At 42.7% G+C, this 16,519-nt stretch overlaps 1 protein-coding gene across 2 annotated transcripts in view; it reads right to left on the bottom strand.

Annotated features, from left to right (window-relative positions):
• Positions 1 to 16,519, bottom strand: part of FGD4 (FYVE, RhoGEF and PH domain containing 4) — a 183,952-nt gene that overhangs the window by 31,195 nt on the left and 136,238 nt on the right. For both annotated transcript variants that reach the window (XM_084617712.1, XM_084617713.1), the window contains exons 3-4: positions 10,916 to 11,099; positions 5,240 to 5,717 (exon numbers count right to left, since the gene is read on the bottom strand). In XM_084617712.1, the coding sequence (XP_084473838.1) occupies positions 5,240 to 5,717; positions 10,916 to 11,099 (662 nt within the window). The remainder of the gene's footprint in view (positions 1 to 5,239; positions 5,718 to 10,915; positions 11,100 to 16,519) is intronic.

The raw sequence follows: 16,519 nt of genomic DNA, 5'->3' as shown, positions 1-16,519 counted from the left end.
AGCCCCATCCTTGAAGCAATGGATCTACTTATCTTTTTAAGACACACACATTCAGAAGGCAAGAATATTTCCCTCTCCTCCTTCCCTTTTCTTAAATTTTAGGAATACATTTCAAAGCATCAAAGGTGCTGGGCAAGGAATATAGCTGGTCGTTTACATAGTGGCTCTCTAGCTTTTAGTACTGCAGCTCCATTACCCCATCTTAAAAGTTGGTGATTTGCCACAGCCAATTTTTATTTTTTGTATTTGACACTAGATTCAAGAAGGACACAAGACTGAACAGTTCTGTGACTTTAAATGTCTACAGTTTAATTATATACACTGATCTAATCTGGGTTTTTAAAACTATAATTTGATTTTATGGATTTTTGGCATGTTCAGACACCATACGATTTTAGTGAGAAGACTGGGCCCATTACAAACTGCATAGTTGTGCAATATTTGGTTGAGTATCTGCTAGTTTCCAAGTTTTAACCATTTCTATGGTTAGTTTTCACAGAAATCACCGCTTAAAACTCAGCCTTAGAGTGATAACTGGGAGCAAGTGAAAGCAGTATTTTCATAGCTTTATCACTGACTTCTTTGTACTCTCCTTCAACAGAAATCCAGAATTCCTGGTTTGTTGGATTTGAAAACTTGGTCTTCAGTGTGATTACTTGACAATTCTAAGACTTTTGTAAGATAAAATACCTAAGGTTGGAATGGAGTAAACTGTTACCTAGATCAGATTTCAAATCCAATTGGTATTTGCAGATTCATGTCCAACTCCAGGAAAGTATTCATCAAAATGAGAATACAAACCAGAAAAAATGAGTTAATATTTGGTCTCATTAGAATTTTGATCACTTTCCCTCTTTTAAAAAAAGATAAAAAGTTTGACAACATCTCTAAGTCTGGAAACATCTCAGTACTCTTTTCTATGCAGCATCTCCAAAGACAAAGCTTTTTTATAAATCCCCTGATTTTCTCTTTCAGATCTAGCATATCTGTATTCCTAGTTTGAAGTGTTAGGTTCTGTGCACTCAATTTGCCAAATATGTCCATCAGGTAAATCAATCAAATGCGCTCAAGAAGCCCCCCTTACAAACGTAATCTGAAAGGTCTGTTTTCCCAGGAGAAAATTCTCATTTTTTCAAGCAATTTAAAGATGTGTTGTAACACTTTCCCACATGACAACCACCTGACTTTACTGTGAAAGGAATGTAGTCAGAACCCATCTCAGCACATTATACTAAAATAACATGTTCACTGCCCAGGATTTTACATTATTGTAACAACAATGTTGAGGGCCTCATGTATTTCAGGGTGCAACTTCTTTGATGCCAAAGCTTTGCAAGGAATCATTCAGTTTCCATGTTGCTGCTCTTGCCACTTTCTTTACTCATGGCTGCAACCCCAAAGGTCTCTCGAGTTATAGCACCATCCGTGCACAGCCACCCTCAGACATAGCCCAGTTAAGACCTTTATCCACTATGAATTTACTGAGGATCATGAGTATTTCCTCACTGGTTGTTCAGGTCGGGGTTTCTTTGCAAAATAAAAAGTCCTTCAACTATTGCACTTACTTTTATAAATCTCAGATAACACAGAAGTTGAGCCATGTTAGCTACGTCTGTGGTTGATCAAGCTACAGTGCAAATATTGACTCTTCTTAAATTTGTTCTATCAACTGGTCCTGGATGTTTTCTGCAAGGTCATCAATGCACCGATGGAAGGTGTTATTTGACAAAGGAATGGTTTTTCCGTGTCATGGCTGCTTGTTTCCCATATTAGAATTCTACACGTCTATTACTGATGGAATGAGACGGGTCCTACCAATGGTATGTGCTTGTTTGCTTTTTGTAATCTGCATGGCCGCATAAGATGCCTCTGAGGAGTTGCCTCTTTAGACGTGACTTGGGGGGGGGGGGAAATGCTTTAATTCTTCTAGTTTCTGAAGGAAAAAGCATGGCTTTTGTTCACGAATTCCAAGTGTTGGTTTCTAAATGCTCTTGGCATCATGTTTTCAGTTACTAACACTTGAAAATAAATGACATGTTGTAGCTGTGGACGTTCTGCAGTCACACTGTGACATGAATATCCAGATATAATAGAACTATCATTGTGTTCTCTACTTTTCTTCCTCTGCTGTTGAACTTTACTAAAATCACCTTCTTTGGTCAAAGATATTTTACATGTAGGCTTAGCATTTGGCAAAAATCACTCCATTATCAAGACAAGACACACCTGTCTCCACCTCAGTCTCCTTGCCCTATCTGCTGGCACTGGTGCTGCTGCCAGTACTGGGAGCCTCTCTTGATATGTTTACACTTCTCACAGCAACCCCCCAGTCCGAGTAGACAGACTTGGCTGGTGATAGGGTTGCCAGTTGTGGTTGGATGTATTCCTGGAGGTTTCATTATGACGAACTTTAATTGAAGATTAATCTTTAATTCCTGGAAACTCCAGGATAGTCCTGGAGGGTTGGCAACTCTTGCTGGCAGGACTCACGCTACTGTGCTAAAAACAGCTGTGTAAACATTGTGGGTTGGGCTGGGAGGTTCATTGCCATGGGCAGTGATTCAGGCTTTGAAGCGTAGGGGGAGGAGGGACTTCAGGGCCTGGAGCCCCAGCCCAAGCCACAACTTCAAAGCACTGTCTACGCAGCTATTTCTAGAGTGCTAGCGTGAGACCCACTAGTCCAAGTCTCTAGCCCTGGGCTGGGCTGGGGGCGCTTGCTTCCATGGGGAGTCCCTGGGCACTACAGGCATACGTTTTGCGCCCTTTACTCCAGCAGGGGGCTCTAAGCTGAGAGACTTCTGACTGACTGCTTCCCTCAGCAGGAAGTCTCTCTGCTGAGAGCCCGCCCTAGGGGTGGAGGACACAGATGCTGCCCCAGCACCAACAGCAGCATAAGACACAGACCCATAGAGAGGGGTCCAATTTAATTGCGAGTCCAATTTAATTGTGTCCTAATTAGGAATAAACAAAAACAGGCATATAGATTAAAATTTGTTCCCAAACACTTGTGGCTTGCTCATGACCCCTTCATGGCTCCCCAAAGAAACCACGGTTCACAATTTGGGAACCAGAGTTTATATCTACTGCTATTGCTAATTGTTAGATTGCATTTACACCATCCTGTTTTTTTTTTTTTTTTGCTGTTGAGTTGGGATGTTAGGCAAAAATAAAATTGCACGTGCTTTCTTTTCCATTCTCTTTTTCACAACATAATCTGCTTCTGCAGTTGCTTGAAGATGGTAACAAAAGTCTGCACCCAGGACTGAATGAAGGTCTTGTTTGTATTGCAAATGAATATATAGTTCAGAAACAGTTGTCATCTCTAATGTAATATACTGGGCGTTGAATGTTCCAGGGCTGGTATTACTGTTCTATATTTTAACCATTCTGACTTTGTGTCTGCTTCTTTATTCTTCTAGCACCAAAAGGTAATGCATCTAGCCATAACTGGTTCAAATATTACACCTATTCTTTTTGGTCAGTTAGGTCAGATAACATCTGTTGGCTATCCACGGGGCCAAGACCAGGCACAGATGGGATTGCTCTCATTAGCATTTTCTCCAGGCATTTGCCCAGTTCCTTCCTATATTTTAGATTCCAGCAGCCTCATATTTCTGCCTTTTCCTGTACATACTGCCAACACCTGTTGCATAATTTGGATTCCCATTCTGTATTGCCTGAGAAGTGTCCAGTGTATTGTACTGGCCTAGACATGCACATAAAAAGAAACAGGCATCACAGAACAGGAAGCAAAGAAATATAATAGAAGGTGTGGCAGGGCAAAGGTACCTTGGATTCCTATCAGACCTATGCACAGATGGGATCCTAACACTCTTCATCGGCAACAAGGATAACCTCCCAGTCACTGGCTAAGATATTCAACAGTACACATGTGAAAATTTGAGACCTACCTTTCCCATGCACTGTTTATCCTGCACACACACAGGATCACCAACTATGCAAAATTAAATGCCCGGTGATATGCTGTTTCTTCCATAAGTGAAAACCCAAAAGAAAATACACAAAAGACAAAATTTGTGGGAACAAAATATACATGCGGGGGGGGGGGGGAAGCAGTACAAAATCACAAAAGCCTCCACCCACAGACTGCTAAAATACATAATCCTATAGCAAACTGACAGGTAGGGAGAGAGAGACACACACACAAACAGAGGGTGGGTGTGTGTTTCAGATAGCAACACTCAAGTATGTGTGTCTAATTCTGTCTGACAGACCGTAGATATTGTCTTTTACCTCAAGTATTAGTGGGCTGTGGTTTCAAGACCAAGAGCTTGGTTCTCTCCTTCTCTTCCCCCTGAAGTTTCAAGTGACCCTGGTGTGCAGCAAAGTGGCAATCACACAAATCTAGCTGGCCATGGTTTTGTTACAATACAGTGACTCATGGACTAAAAAGTCATCTGCATTTGGAAGCAGGATGTGATTTTTTTGCAGTTACATTTTCCAAGATCAATTCACTTTCACCCACTCATTTCCTCTTAACAACAACAAAAGAAGTCCCTACTAGGAAATCTCAGATTTATCCCCCGTGTAATTCTACTGACTTCAATGGGATTTCAACAAGGGATAAATGTATCTCTTCATCCCTGGTGTCTAACTGGGACATTCCAGTGGCTTCCTATTGTCTTGCTAGATCCGTTCAATGGGTTATACTCGAGCTAAGCTCTCACAAGCCAGTTCTGTCTCCAGATGTCTTGATGCTGCTGTGTTAGTGTGTGTTTTTTTGCCACTCCAACCATTTGTTCCTCCACCTTCTCTCATAGCACAAACATGACTAGACATGCAAGTTTAGGTCAGTTACAGTTCTTTTCTAAAAATGCCCTCCTTTACCTCCTTCACTAAACAATTTGGAAGAGTTGCCAAATTTTGCATATTCAAGATCTATGAGGAGTCCCAGCTTTGGTGCACTGGGACATAATAATGCCACTGCACAGCACATAATCTGGGTCTATTTCCACAGGTTAAAAGTATTCAGCCTTTTCAGAAGTGCCTCATTAAAAGGCTAATTATTGTTGAAAGGTTTCTGGTTATTTGATTTTATTTATTTGCAGAGCTGGTCACATTTTTTCAAAGTTTAAAAGAATAAATGGGTTGTGAGGGGAAATCAAAAATATCTTCCATTTTGAATGGCTCTATAAAAACTTATTTTTTTTATTCGAAGCACCTGGAAAAAACACAGGCACAGTTGTATGCAAGGAAAAAATACAGAATGTAATTTTACCTTTGCTTCTACATGCTCCTCTTCCTTATTGAGTTCCTCATTCTGTTTTTCCTCTACATTAGTATTAGTTTCTACAGTTTCATTTTCAGATTGGAACAATGTGTCCCTGCTTGGAGTCCTGCAGCAGTCAAGAGTTTGCCCTGTGCAGACCGTTGTAGCTTGGAGTGAGTCTGTAGTAGTGCTTTCTTGTTCCCCATTTACTAAGTTACTGTTGACTGCAATATCTGAAGCTGGAGTGGATGTATTGGTGCTATGTTCCAGTAATTTATTGTCCTTGCATTCCATCTGGCCTTGTGCTACTACTCCATTGGCCGTGTGTTTCTGTACAACCTGAGTTTGACCTGTATTATTTCCCTGCTTTTGTAGTGGGTGTTGGGAGAGGAGTTTTGGCTGAGGTGATGCTGACCCATATCTTCCTTGAGATTTAGCAACCTTTACAACAGAGGATTCTTTCTTCAAATCACTAGGACTTGAGGGACTAAAAGGTTAAAAAAAGAAAAAAAGAAAAAAGAGTTAAGGGCAACATTAGAAAAAAAGTGTTTAATTTTAAGAGGGCATTTATATTGCACAACTTTAAACTTCTGCAAAGCTATTTTTATTTGCTAATATTAGAAATGTTCAGTTGTGCAGAACATGTCTAATATAGGCCTTCCATGGTGTAAAGTCATATTTAATTCAACAAATCACACGGGCAACAGTATACATCTTCCTAGAAATTAAAATGGTGTCCATTGTCTGCCTGTTAATAAACAACTTTTATGACACTCCTCACTAGTAGAACTCAAAGAACATTACAAAAGTGGTCAGTATTATTATCCCCATTGTACAGACAGGGAAATGGAGGCACATAGCTGAAGTGACTTGTCCAAGGTCACTCAGCAGGCCAGCAGCAGAGCTGGAAATAGAATCCAGATCTCCTAAATCCCAGTCCAATGCTCTGTCCATAGACCCCTCTGTTCCCATGGCTACACTTAAGTGTGCAAGAAACATTATTTTAATTTTTCCATTTTCCTTACTATATTCTGATATAGTAAAAGCTTTCTATTCTTAATATAGCTCTACACGCTTATCTTTATAGTCCAGTCCCAGGTCAGTCAGTCAATTTATTTAGTGCCACCCTTTCAGATCCTTGTTGCTATCAAGAGGAAAGCCGCCTTTCTGTTCATGCCTCATCAGTTCAAGTCAGTCCCAAAACATGCATCTGTCCCTGGCATGTACCCCGAATTTTGTCTTTCAGTGGTATTCTTTCAGGGTTCCTACTCTGGGCTACTGTTAACATTAAAGATACTCTATAAAAGCAGTGGATGCATTGTTTCTTGACTTTAGCAGAGCTTTTGACACGGTCTCCCTCAGTATTCTTGTCAGCAAGTTAAAGAAGTATGGGCTGGATGAATGCACTATAAGGTGGGTAGAAAGTTGGCTAGATTGTCTGGCTCAATGGGTAGTGATCAATGGCTCCATGTCTAGTTGGCAGCCGGTGTCAAGTGGAGTGCCCCAGGGGTCAGTCCTGGGGCCGGTTTTGTTCAATATCTTCATAAATGATTTGGAGGATGGCGTGGATTGCACTCTCAGCAAATTTGCGGATGATACTAAACTGGGAGGAGTGGTAGATACGCTGGAGGGCAGGCATAGGATACAGAGGGACCTAGACAAATTGGAGGATTGGGCCAAAAGAAATCTGATGAGGTTCAATAAGGATAAGTGCAGGGTCCTGCACTTAGGACGGAAGAACCCAATGCACAGCTACAGACTAGGGACCGAATGGCTAGGCAGCAGTTCTGCGGAAAAGGACCTAGGGGCGACAGTGGACGAGAAGCTGGATATGAGTCAGCAGAACGCCCTTGTTGCCAAGAAGGCCAATGGCATTTTGGGATGTATAAGTAGGGGCATAGCGAGCAGATCGAGGGACGTGATCGTTCCCCTCTATTCGACATTGGTGAGGCCTCATCTGGAGTACTGTGTCCAGTTTTGGGCCCCACACTACAAGAAGGATGTGGATAAATTGGAGAAAGTCCAGCGAAGGGCAACAAAAATGATTAGGAGTCTGGAACACATGACTTATGAGGAGAGGCTGAGGGAACTGGGATTGTTTAGTCCGCTGAAGAGAAGAATGAGGGGGGATTTGATAGCTGCTTTCAACTACCTGAGAGGTGGTTCCAGAGAGGATGGTTCTAGACTATTCTCAGTGGTAGAAGAGGACAGGACAAGGAGTAATGGTCTCAAGTTGCAGTGGGGGAGGTTTAGGTTGGATATTAGGAAAAACTTTTTCACTAGGAGGGTGGTGAAACACTGGAATGCGTTACCTAGGGAGGTGGTAGAATCTCCTTCCTTAGAAGTTTTTAAGGTCAGGCTTGACAAAGCCCTGGCTGGGATGATTTAATTGGGGATTGGTCCTGCTTTGAGCAGGGGGTTGGACTGGATGACCTCCTGAGGTCCCTTCCAACCCTGATATTCTAGGATTCTATGATTCTAAAATAAAGGTTTTATTGCATTAGTGTAAAATCACTGGGATGAAAAGGAATACTTGCATGTTGCTGTTTTACTAGAAATTCATAATCCCCCCCCCCCAAAATTTTTTTAAGAACTGTGGTGATAAAACTATTTTGCATAAAGTGATAAATGATGCAGTCTTCCTGCTGCATTGTTTGTAATATGTGAAGACCATTAATTCCATTGCAGGATTAATTTAGAAGGGTTAGAAATAGCAGAAACCATACAACTCTTCCTTAAAATAAATATTACAACCACATTACAGACTCAACAGGTTTATTGGTGGTTTGAAGAATGCACTTCATTTGGATGTTGGTTTTCTGTGAGTTGGCTTTCTTTTTTTCGTGTTTTGTTTTTCAGCATGTATACAAATTAAAATCACAGTGCAATTTGTTTTGTGAAAATGATACCCTTTTAAAAAGTCAGTGAAATGCATATTATGCTACATTCATTTATAAAAATAGTTAACTTCCTGTAAATTCATTTTGGCTTTTTTATGCCAAAATATATGTATTTTTTATATTGCTGCATATAGTTAAGAATAATTCTAACTCTTCCCCATTTCTATTAGCTTTTGGGCTGTGCAAGCAAACTAAAACCTATTACTGTATTGCACAATCACAATGTACTACTGCACAGTTTGGGTATACAAAGACAAAAGATTGGCAGAGGATGTCAGTCTTCCTGCTTTAAAGCAGCAGCACATTGCCAACTGAGGATATGAAAAAAAAATTCTTTTCCCCAGCCCACAATATAACACAGAACTGGCCAGGTGTGTTATGGAGGCTTTTTCTCAAAGGAGGATTAGTCTTGCTCTAGAAGTCAGGTACAGGCTAGTGTATGGGATTAAACACTAGATAGATGGATCAATTATCTCTTCATGTCAGGCAATTCCCATGTTTATAAGTAAAAAATGAACAAACATTGTAAATAGGGAATAATAGGGCTTTAGCATAATAATATTTATAGTTCCCTTTGGTCCCAAAATAGTACAGACTTCTCAAAACCATTCAGACATCCCCAAAAGATGGAACCAACATACCTCCTCCTGAGGATGACAGATATCAAAGCATGCTACCCGTGTAATTCCCAGTCAGGAGATCCTGATATTAGAGGGTGGTTAGAAGGTTCCCTGGCTTTTTTTACCCAGCATCAAGGAGATGCATGAGATCATCTTAGCTCTTTCTCAAGAAGCTGGGAGCGGTGGAAGTCCTAGTGGCTATGTTTTAATTTCTTTTATTTCCCTCCTTAACCAAAAATGAAGCAGTTCAGTTTGAAGGATGGGTGAAAATTCATCATGTGGGGTAACAAGAGTCAGTTAACCCATCCTGTATCATGCAGCTCCATCATGACATTTCCTCGCTTTTGTTAAACAGGCCTCATAGTAGGTCCCTGCCAAACTGGATAACTATTAAAGCAGATGGAAGAGTAAGAGTCATTTTCCTAAGGATACCAGACTGTTAAAAGAATTCTGAGACTGATACTTCAGGAGAATTATAAAAAGGAAAACAAAACAGAGACTGGGGGTGGGGCCTAAACTGAAAAAGTTCCTGCAAATCCTCCAACATTGCATTTCCCCTTTCCCTATTCGCAGCTGTCATGGCAGTGTAGCAGTCAGATGAGATCTCAAATAGGTTAGAGGCTCCTTTTCCTGTCATAGATCAAGCTCATCATCCGTGTGATAGTCTTGGGCTTCTAGTAAATAAAGTCTCCTCTTGCAGCACTGGACTACTCGTATGTTAAGATGCATTCCACCTCCTGAAGGCCAGATTCTGCCCTCTGATGCATGTGTGGACATTGGCCTTAAATTAGTGGGCTGGCGATGCATAATAAATCATACATTCATGTAGGAAATGTTCCTTCAGAATGCGGATGTCCTTGAAGTACTGGAAGGCCAATGCCATATATACCCACTAGACAACTCTCACTGCTCCTAGAATTGGCCCAGTCTGAGGTTTTACTGCTTTCTGAAAGGTCACCGTATAATATTTATGACCATTTATCCAATTGTTTAAACAAAGAGCTTCCTGGGGTTTGTTTTCATTTGACACATCTCCTTTTAAGATGAAGATAACACCTGAGATTACATTCACTTAAAATGTACTCCCTCTTCTGATGGTAGTTATTCCATCCCCCCGACCCGGCTTTTAAACTTATGTTCACACATATATCCTGAGTAGAGGAACTGACCTTTCATGTGTATACAGGAGCATGGAAACCTCTTGGGACATGGATATAAAAAGTTTGTTATAGTATTAGAAATAGGTTTCTTCTCACTGCTTCAAAGTGTGCTTTTAGAGCATTTAGTCCCTTCATGTACATTTTGATTAAAAAAATGGTATGTGAACAGGATGTTTTAGTGACAGTAAATGTCATCACAGCTGACATTTTTCAGTGTTCTAAATATTTGCCTGCACTCTGCAGTTTTGTAAAATGAAGAACAGCAGCAATGTTCTAGTTCACTACAACCAGAAAGTCAAACGGACCATAAACAGGTAAGTGAAAGTGACCCATTTAGTTTTCCTGTGTACGCGGAATGATGTAAGAAAGGGCAAACCAGTATGAAAAGTCAAAAGAAAAATTAAGATTTCAAATGATTCCACTTTTTATAAATTGAGATTTATTAATAAACACAAAAGGAATTAAGGTTCCCTGAACAATTTCATTTTAAATATTTATTCCAAACTATGAACATTTTTCAGGATATTTTAATCATGCAAATTATTTATTTCACTTCAGATTGTGCTCGAGAAACTAACCTTGTAAAAAGTGTGTACTCCAAGGACTAAAAAAAGAGTTAAGTTTCTATTATTAATTATTAATATTCTAAATCAACATTTATAAGTATTAGGCAGACCACCACAAGTTAGGTTTGTTTAAACACACTTTTTCTTTTAATGAAATACTGCAATTAGACAATATATTGCAAAGCAAGAAGCACTGTGTTGCAGCTAATCCTGGGGAGATATCAAATAGTTATCATAGGCATTACTCTGTTCCTATTTAAATCAGTAGCAAGACTGCCATTGACTTCAGTGAGAGCAATACCAGAGTCTATACTTTCACAACATATACCATTCATTTACGCAATATGTTATAGTTCATTAATCTGCACAGAGTGTTGTTAAAAGAATTAGGACACATCGCCCTTTACCCCTTACTTTTAAAAAAAAGCAAGTGACTTACCTGCCTCCTTCAAAACGACTGATGAGATCTGACACCTTGTGGGGTTTTTCCTTTGACACACAAGAAGCAGAGGTAGGTGTGACTTCCTCCATTCTTGGTTGTGCAGTAGGTAAAGCTTTCCGCATAGGGGTTTGGTGTGTGATGGATAAAAATGAATTCTGCAGATGCACTGGCTTTGGAGGCACTGTAAGGGGAAAAAAAACCACCACCACACATTAACTATTACTTAACATTGCTAAATTGAAGACAGATAGATCAACCGATAGAAAAAGGTACCAGGAGCACCAAGAAAAGTTCCTTAAGTTCACCTAAATGTAATAGTTCTCTTACCAATTCATACTAGATTTCAACATTTACTGTATACTGTCAGACATCTAGTTATTGGATAGAAGCCAGCCAATGTGCTACTTTAACAATCTAATAAAGTTGCTTTACAGAATCTATTGAAATCAAAAGGACGGCAGTTTTGATCCTCATAACCAGTGGTTTTACCCAAAATAAGAACTAATATAATTCCAAGATCTAGCTGTGATGAAGGGCACAGGGGTTATTCCAGTTACTCTTCCCCAGCAGGGGCTAAAAAATGCTATGAACAAAAAACTTTGGTGCTCCATCTCTCACACACACACCCATACCCCCACCAACTGATATCAGAAGGGCTTTGCTTCAGGAAAGCTTCAGTTTTGGTTGTCCGGTACCAAGAGACATTGCCCTGAGCACTAAGGCTGAAGTCTATGAGCTCTTCTTTTGGCATGAACAGGTGCAGCTCCATTTACTTCACTGGACCTTTGCCCTTTTGCAGTGGCTAACAATATGGTCCTATATATAAACTAATTTAGATTTATACAAACCTTCATAAATACCCACCCTTTGAAATACACAATACAAAGCAAAATAGAAATAACGACTTGGATATAAATAAAAATCCAGCAAGGCCCTTCCTTTGATCACCCCGTTTCCATAACACCCAAAAAAGGATAAGCTTTGCAGCACATCCAGAAAGTTGGGGCCGGCGGGTGGGGGTAGAGAATCAGTCATTGGCAGACGCAGACGGGTAAGTGAACTCCCAAGTCATGGGACCCTAGAGGAAAATGCCCTGCTATCACCTCCCATTGGAACTACAGGTCACTAACCAACAGCAGCAGTACGGCAGGGCATAGAAGAGAACAGTAAGAACAGATAGTTTGCTAGTTATAAAGCAACTGTTGTACAGTTACTTAATCTAAAATGAGCCAACATGGATCCTTTTGCTTTCTAGAATTTGCCTCAGATCCTGGCTTTTCAGTCTCCACCCCAGCATCCCCAGCTCTACAGTGAAGTTTAGCCTCCTTTCTCCCACCAAAATAGTTAGTGATATTTGCTTACTGTGTTCAGAAAGCTTTTATTTCCTTTCCCTCATTCCTACAATAGCTAAGTGTTTCTGGAATTGTTAGTAATCAGCTCTGGTTTTATACAGCCGTAGCCAAGAGGCAGCAGGCCAGGCTGCATGAGAAGCACTGCCCTTCAGAGTCACAGCTGCTGGTAGTTTTCAAACTAATCTTATCCCTATCAGAAACCAGCACCCACCACATCTGCGTGGCAGAGCTTCCATTTGGCCTGACTGTTTCCTGCAATCATTTAAGAACAGCAAACCTGCTTTTGCATAGCAAGGAAAGGGGGAGGGGAAATCACATGCAACAATGCCCCAAAAATTAGTTGTGGGTAGAGGCATTTTCCACTTTTATGCATCCGATGAAGTGAGCTGTAGCTCACGAAAGCTTATGCTCAAATAAATTGGTTAGTCTCTAAGGTGCCACAAGTACTCCTTTTCTTTTTGCGAATACAGAGTAACACGGCTGCTACTCTGAAACATCAGAAGTGGAAAAGGAGAAAGTTTACACACACACACACACACACTCTCTCTCTCTCTCACTGATTGGAAGTCTAAAGAGCAGCCATTTTGTTACTTCCTGAATCACACTTCCACTAAAAACACATCAGCTCTTGAAAGCCTGTATCCATCCAATAAAACAAGACTCCCACCAAGAGAGGACAGGAGATGGCACTAGTATGGGCTATGTGTCACCTGTGACTAAGAAGAGCAAGCATTCTAGAAGCTACTGATGTATGGTACTGTACATGATTAAAAGCCACACAGTTCCCTAGCAGCACGGACACACTCCTTTCCCTGTGATTCTATTGATTTTCCATATATTATGCTTGAATATCAGACCTTCAAATTGTAAGTATTCCCATAGTTATTAAAGAGGGAGAGGGACTCCATTTTTAGGAAAGACTGAAGAGTTAGGTCATAAATAATTATAATGTGGCTGAAGGACAACTCAGATTGGAGGACAATCGGTGTGCACAGCTATTTAAATGATGGAGACGTCAAGAAGAGGGCAATCATTTAAGGCAGTTTACGAGACACAGGTGGGCAACCTGGACAGGCAGATCAAGTGTCCCCTCCTCCCCCCCCTTATCAATAAAAGCTTACTGCTGGATCCCGAGACAGTTCCTCACTGAAAACAGTATAAGTCCTATCACCCAAGATTTAAAGACTGGGTTGAAGAAAACAGTTATACTCCTGAGGGCATTATGCACCAAAAAATTAAAAATTCTGTGCCCAAAAATTTAAAATTCTGCAAATTTTATTTGTTAAATAAACGTGGAGGTTCCAGCATGGCATTGGGGAGCACAGGCCACTGGCTGCACAGAGGTGGGAGATCACTGTGCAGCTCCCACAGGGACACAGGCTCAGAGGTGAAGCTGCACCGAACCATGACAGAGCACAAGGACCGAGCCTACCCCAGAAACACCCCAGGGCCCTACCCCTCTATGACAGGTGCACCAGTTGTGGGCAGGCAGGCTCAGCAAGGCAGGATCCAAGTGTGAAGGGGCTTAGTGTGGGGGGGATCCAGGTGTGGTTAAGATGGTTGTGTGTGGGGCAATTTGGGTGCGGGCAGCTCAGTGGAGGATCTAGATGCACAGGAGCTTGTTGGGGGGTTGAGTGTGCAATGGTAATGGGACTCTGCAGGGGGGGTCCAGGTGAAGGTGATTGGGGCTCAGCAGGGGGTCTGGGTGTGTGTGTTTGGGGTCCAGATGCTGGAGTAGTGGGGCTCGGTCGGGGGGGGGAATCCATGTGCAGCTGGTTTGGGGTCGGTAGGGTGGGGACCCAGGTGTGGGTGGCTCATTGGGCTGGTCCAGGTGCAGGGGAAGTGGGGCTCGTTGTGGGGGTTCTGGGCGTGGGGGTGTGTGAGGCTTGGCGGGGGGGGGTCTGGATATGAAGGGGGGTGTGGATGCATGGGAGTTGGGCAGATGGGGGAGCAGCTCCCTGTACAGTGATCCCTCCCCCTGCAGCTGAGAAGTGATAGGTGCAGGAAGCATGGGGGGGGGGGGGGAGTTTGCAGAGCTTCCGACAGCCAGGGGAGAAATCTGGGGGTGGGTCTGACACAGCTCCAAATGCCATGTAGGGGAAGAGGAACTCTTAAGAACATAAGAATGGCCATCCTGGGTTAGACCAATGGTCCCTACCGTCAGCGGCCAATGCCAGGTGCCCCAGAGGGAGTGAACCTAACAGGCAATGATCAAGTGATCTCGCTCCTGCCATCCATCTCCACCCTCTGACAAACAGAGGCTAGGGACACCATTCCTTACCCATCCTGACTAATAACCATTAATGGACTTAACCTCCATGAATTTATCCAGTTCTCTTTTAAACCCTGTTATAGTCCTAGCCTTCACAACCTCCTCAGACAGAGTTCAACAGGCTGATTGAGCACTGTGTGAAGAAGAACTTCCTTTTATTTGTTTTAAACCTGCTGCCATTAATTTCATTTGGTGGCCCCTAGTTCTTATATTATGGGAACAAGTAAATAATTTTTCCTTATTCACTTTCTCCACACCACTCATGATTTTATAGACCTCTATCATATCCCCCTTTAGTCTCCTCTTTTCCAAACTGAAAAGTCCTAGCCTCTTTAATCTCTCCTCTTATGGGACCCGTTCCAACCCCCTAATCATTTTAGTTGCTCTTTTCTGAACCTTTGCTAATGCCAGTATAACTTTTTTGAGATGAGGGGACCACATCTGTATGCAGTATTCAAGATGTGGGCGTACCACGGATTTATAGAAGGGCAATAAGATATCCTCAGTCTTATTTTCTATCCCTTTTTAATGATTCCTAACATCCCGTTTGCTTTTTTGACTGCCGCTGCACACTGTGTGGACGTCTTCAGAGAACTATCCGCGATGACTCCAAGATCTTTCTCCTGATTAGCTGTAGCTAAATTAGCCCCCATCATATTGTATGTACACCTCTACCCAGATATAACATGACCCGATATAACGCGGGTTTGCATACAACGTGGTAAAGCTCCAACACACTGCTCTGAGCAGTGAGTTAAGGGTGCTGGGCTGGGGCTCAGGCCAAGGGGTTGGATAAGGGGCAGAGGGTCTCGGGGGTGGTCAGGGGCTCGCCTCCCCAGGGTCTGGGAGACAGGAGCTGTGGGGGGGGGCATTGCCGTCCCAGAGTGGCCCGGGGGATTAGCGGTGGGCCGGGAGCAGCCCGCTCCGCTTCCCTTGCCCCGGCCCCAGCCGTGTCCCTCGGGGGAAGGGTTTTGGGGTAAGGGATGCCCCCCCCTCCCCGCACTCACTGGCAGTGGTGGAAGCGGGGCAGCCCGGCCCCATCCCGCTCCACTCCGCCAGCTCCCAGCTGCGGCGCTCCACTTCCCACCGCAGGTGAGTACGGGGGGCGTCCTTTCCCCAACCTCCCCGCACTCACCAGCAGCAGGAAGCGGAGCACCGCGGCTGGGAGGTGGTGGAGTGGAGCGGGCTGGGGCCGCGTTGCTCCGCTTCCCGCCACTGCCAGTGAGTGCCTGTCAGGGGCGGGAGTGTGGATAAGGGTCGGAGCAGTCAGGGGACAAGGAGCAGGAGGGTTGGGTAGGAGATGGGGTCCTGGGGGTGATTAGGGATGGGGGTCTCTGGATGGGGCTGTCAGAGAACAAGGAACAGGTGGGGCCAAAGCAAGTTTGATATAATGCGGTCTCACCTATAATGCGGTGAGACTTTTTGTCTCCAAGGACCATGTTATATTGGGGTAGAGGTGTATATAGTTGGGGTTATTTTTTCCAATGTGCATTACCGTTACATTTATTCACATTAAGTTTCATTTGCCATTTTGTTGCCCAATCACTTAGTTTTGTGAGATTTTTGAATTTCTTCACAGTCTGCTTAACTATCTTGAGCAGTTTAGTATTGTCTGCAAACTTTGCCACCTCACTGTTTACCCCTTTCTCCAGATCATTTATGAATAAGTTGAATAGGATAGGTCCTAGGACTGACCCTTGGGGAACACCACTAGTTACCTCTCTCCATTCTGAAAATTTACCATTTATTCCTACCCTTTGTTCCCTGTCTTTTAACCAGTTCTCAATCCATGAAAGGATATTCCCTCTTATCCCATGACAACTTAATTTACATAAGAGCCTTTGCTGAGGGACCTTGTGAGAGGCTTTCTGGAAATCTAAGTACACTATGTCCACTGGATCCCCCTTGTCCACATGTTTGTTGACCCCTTCAAAGAACTCTGATTAGTAAGACATGATCTCCCTTTACAGAAACCAT

This window comes from Lepidochelys olivacea, assembly GCF_965140295.1.
Source record: "Lepidochelys olivacea isolate rLepOli2 genome assembly, chromosome: 1".
NCBI classification, from domain to species: domain Eukaryota; kingdom Metazoa; phylum Chordata; order Testudines; family Cheloniidae; genus Lepidochelys; species Lepidochelys olivacea.
Note: the sequence above shows the minus strand (reverse complement) of the source record. Positions and strands in the feature narration are given on the sequence as shown.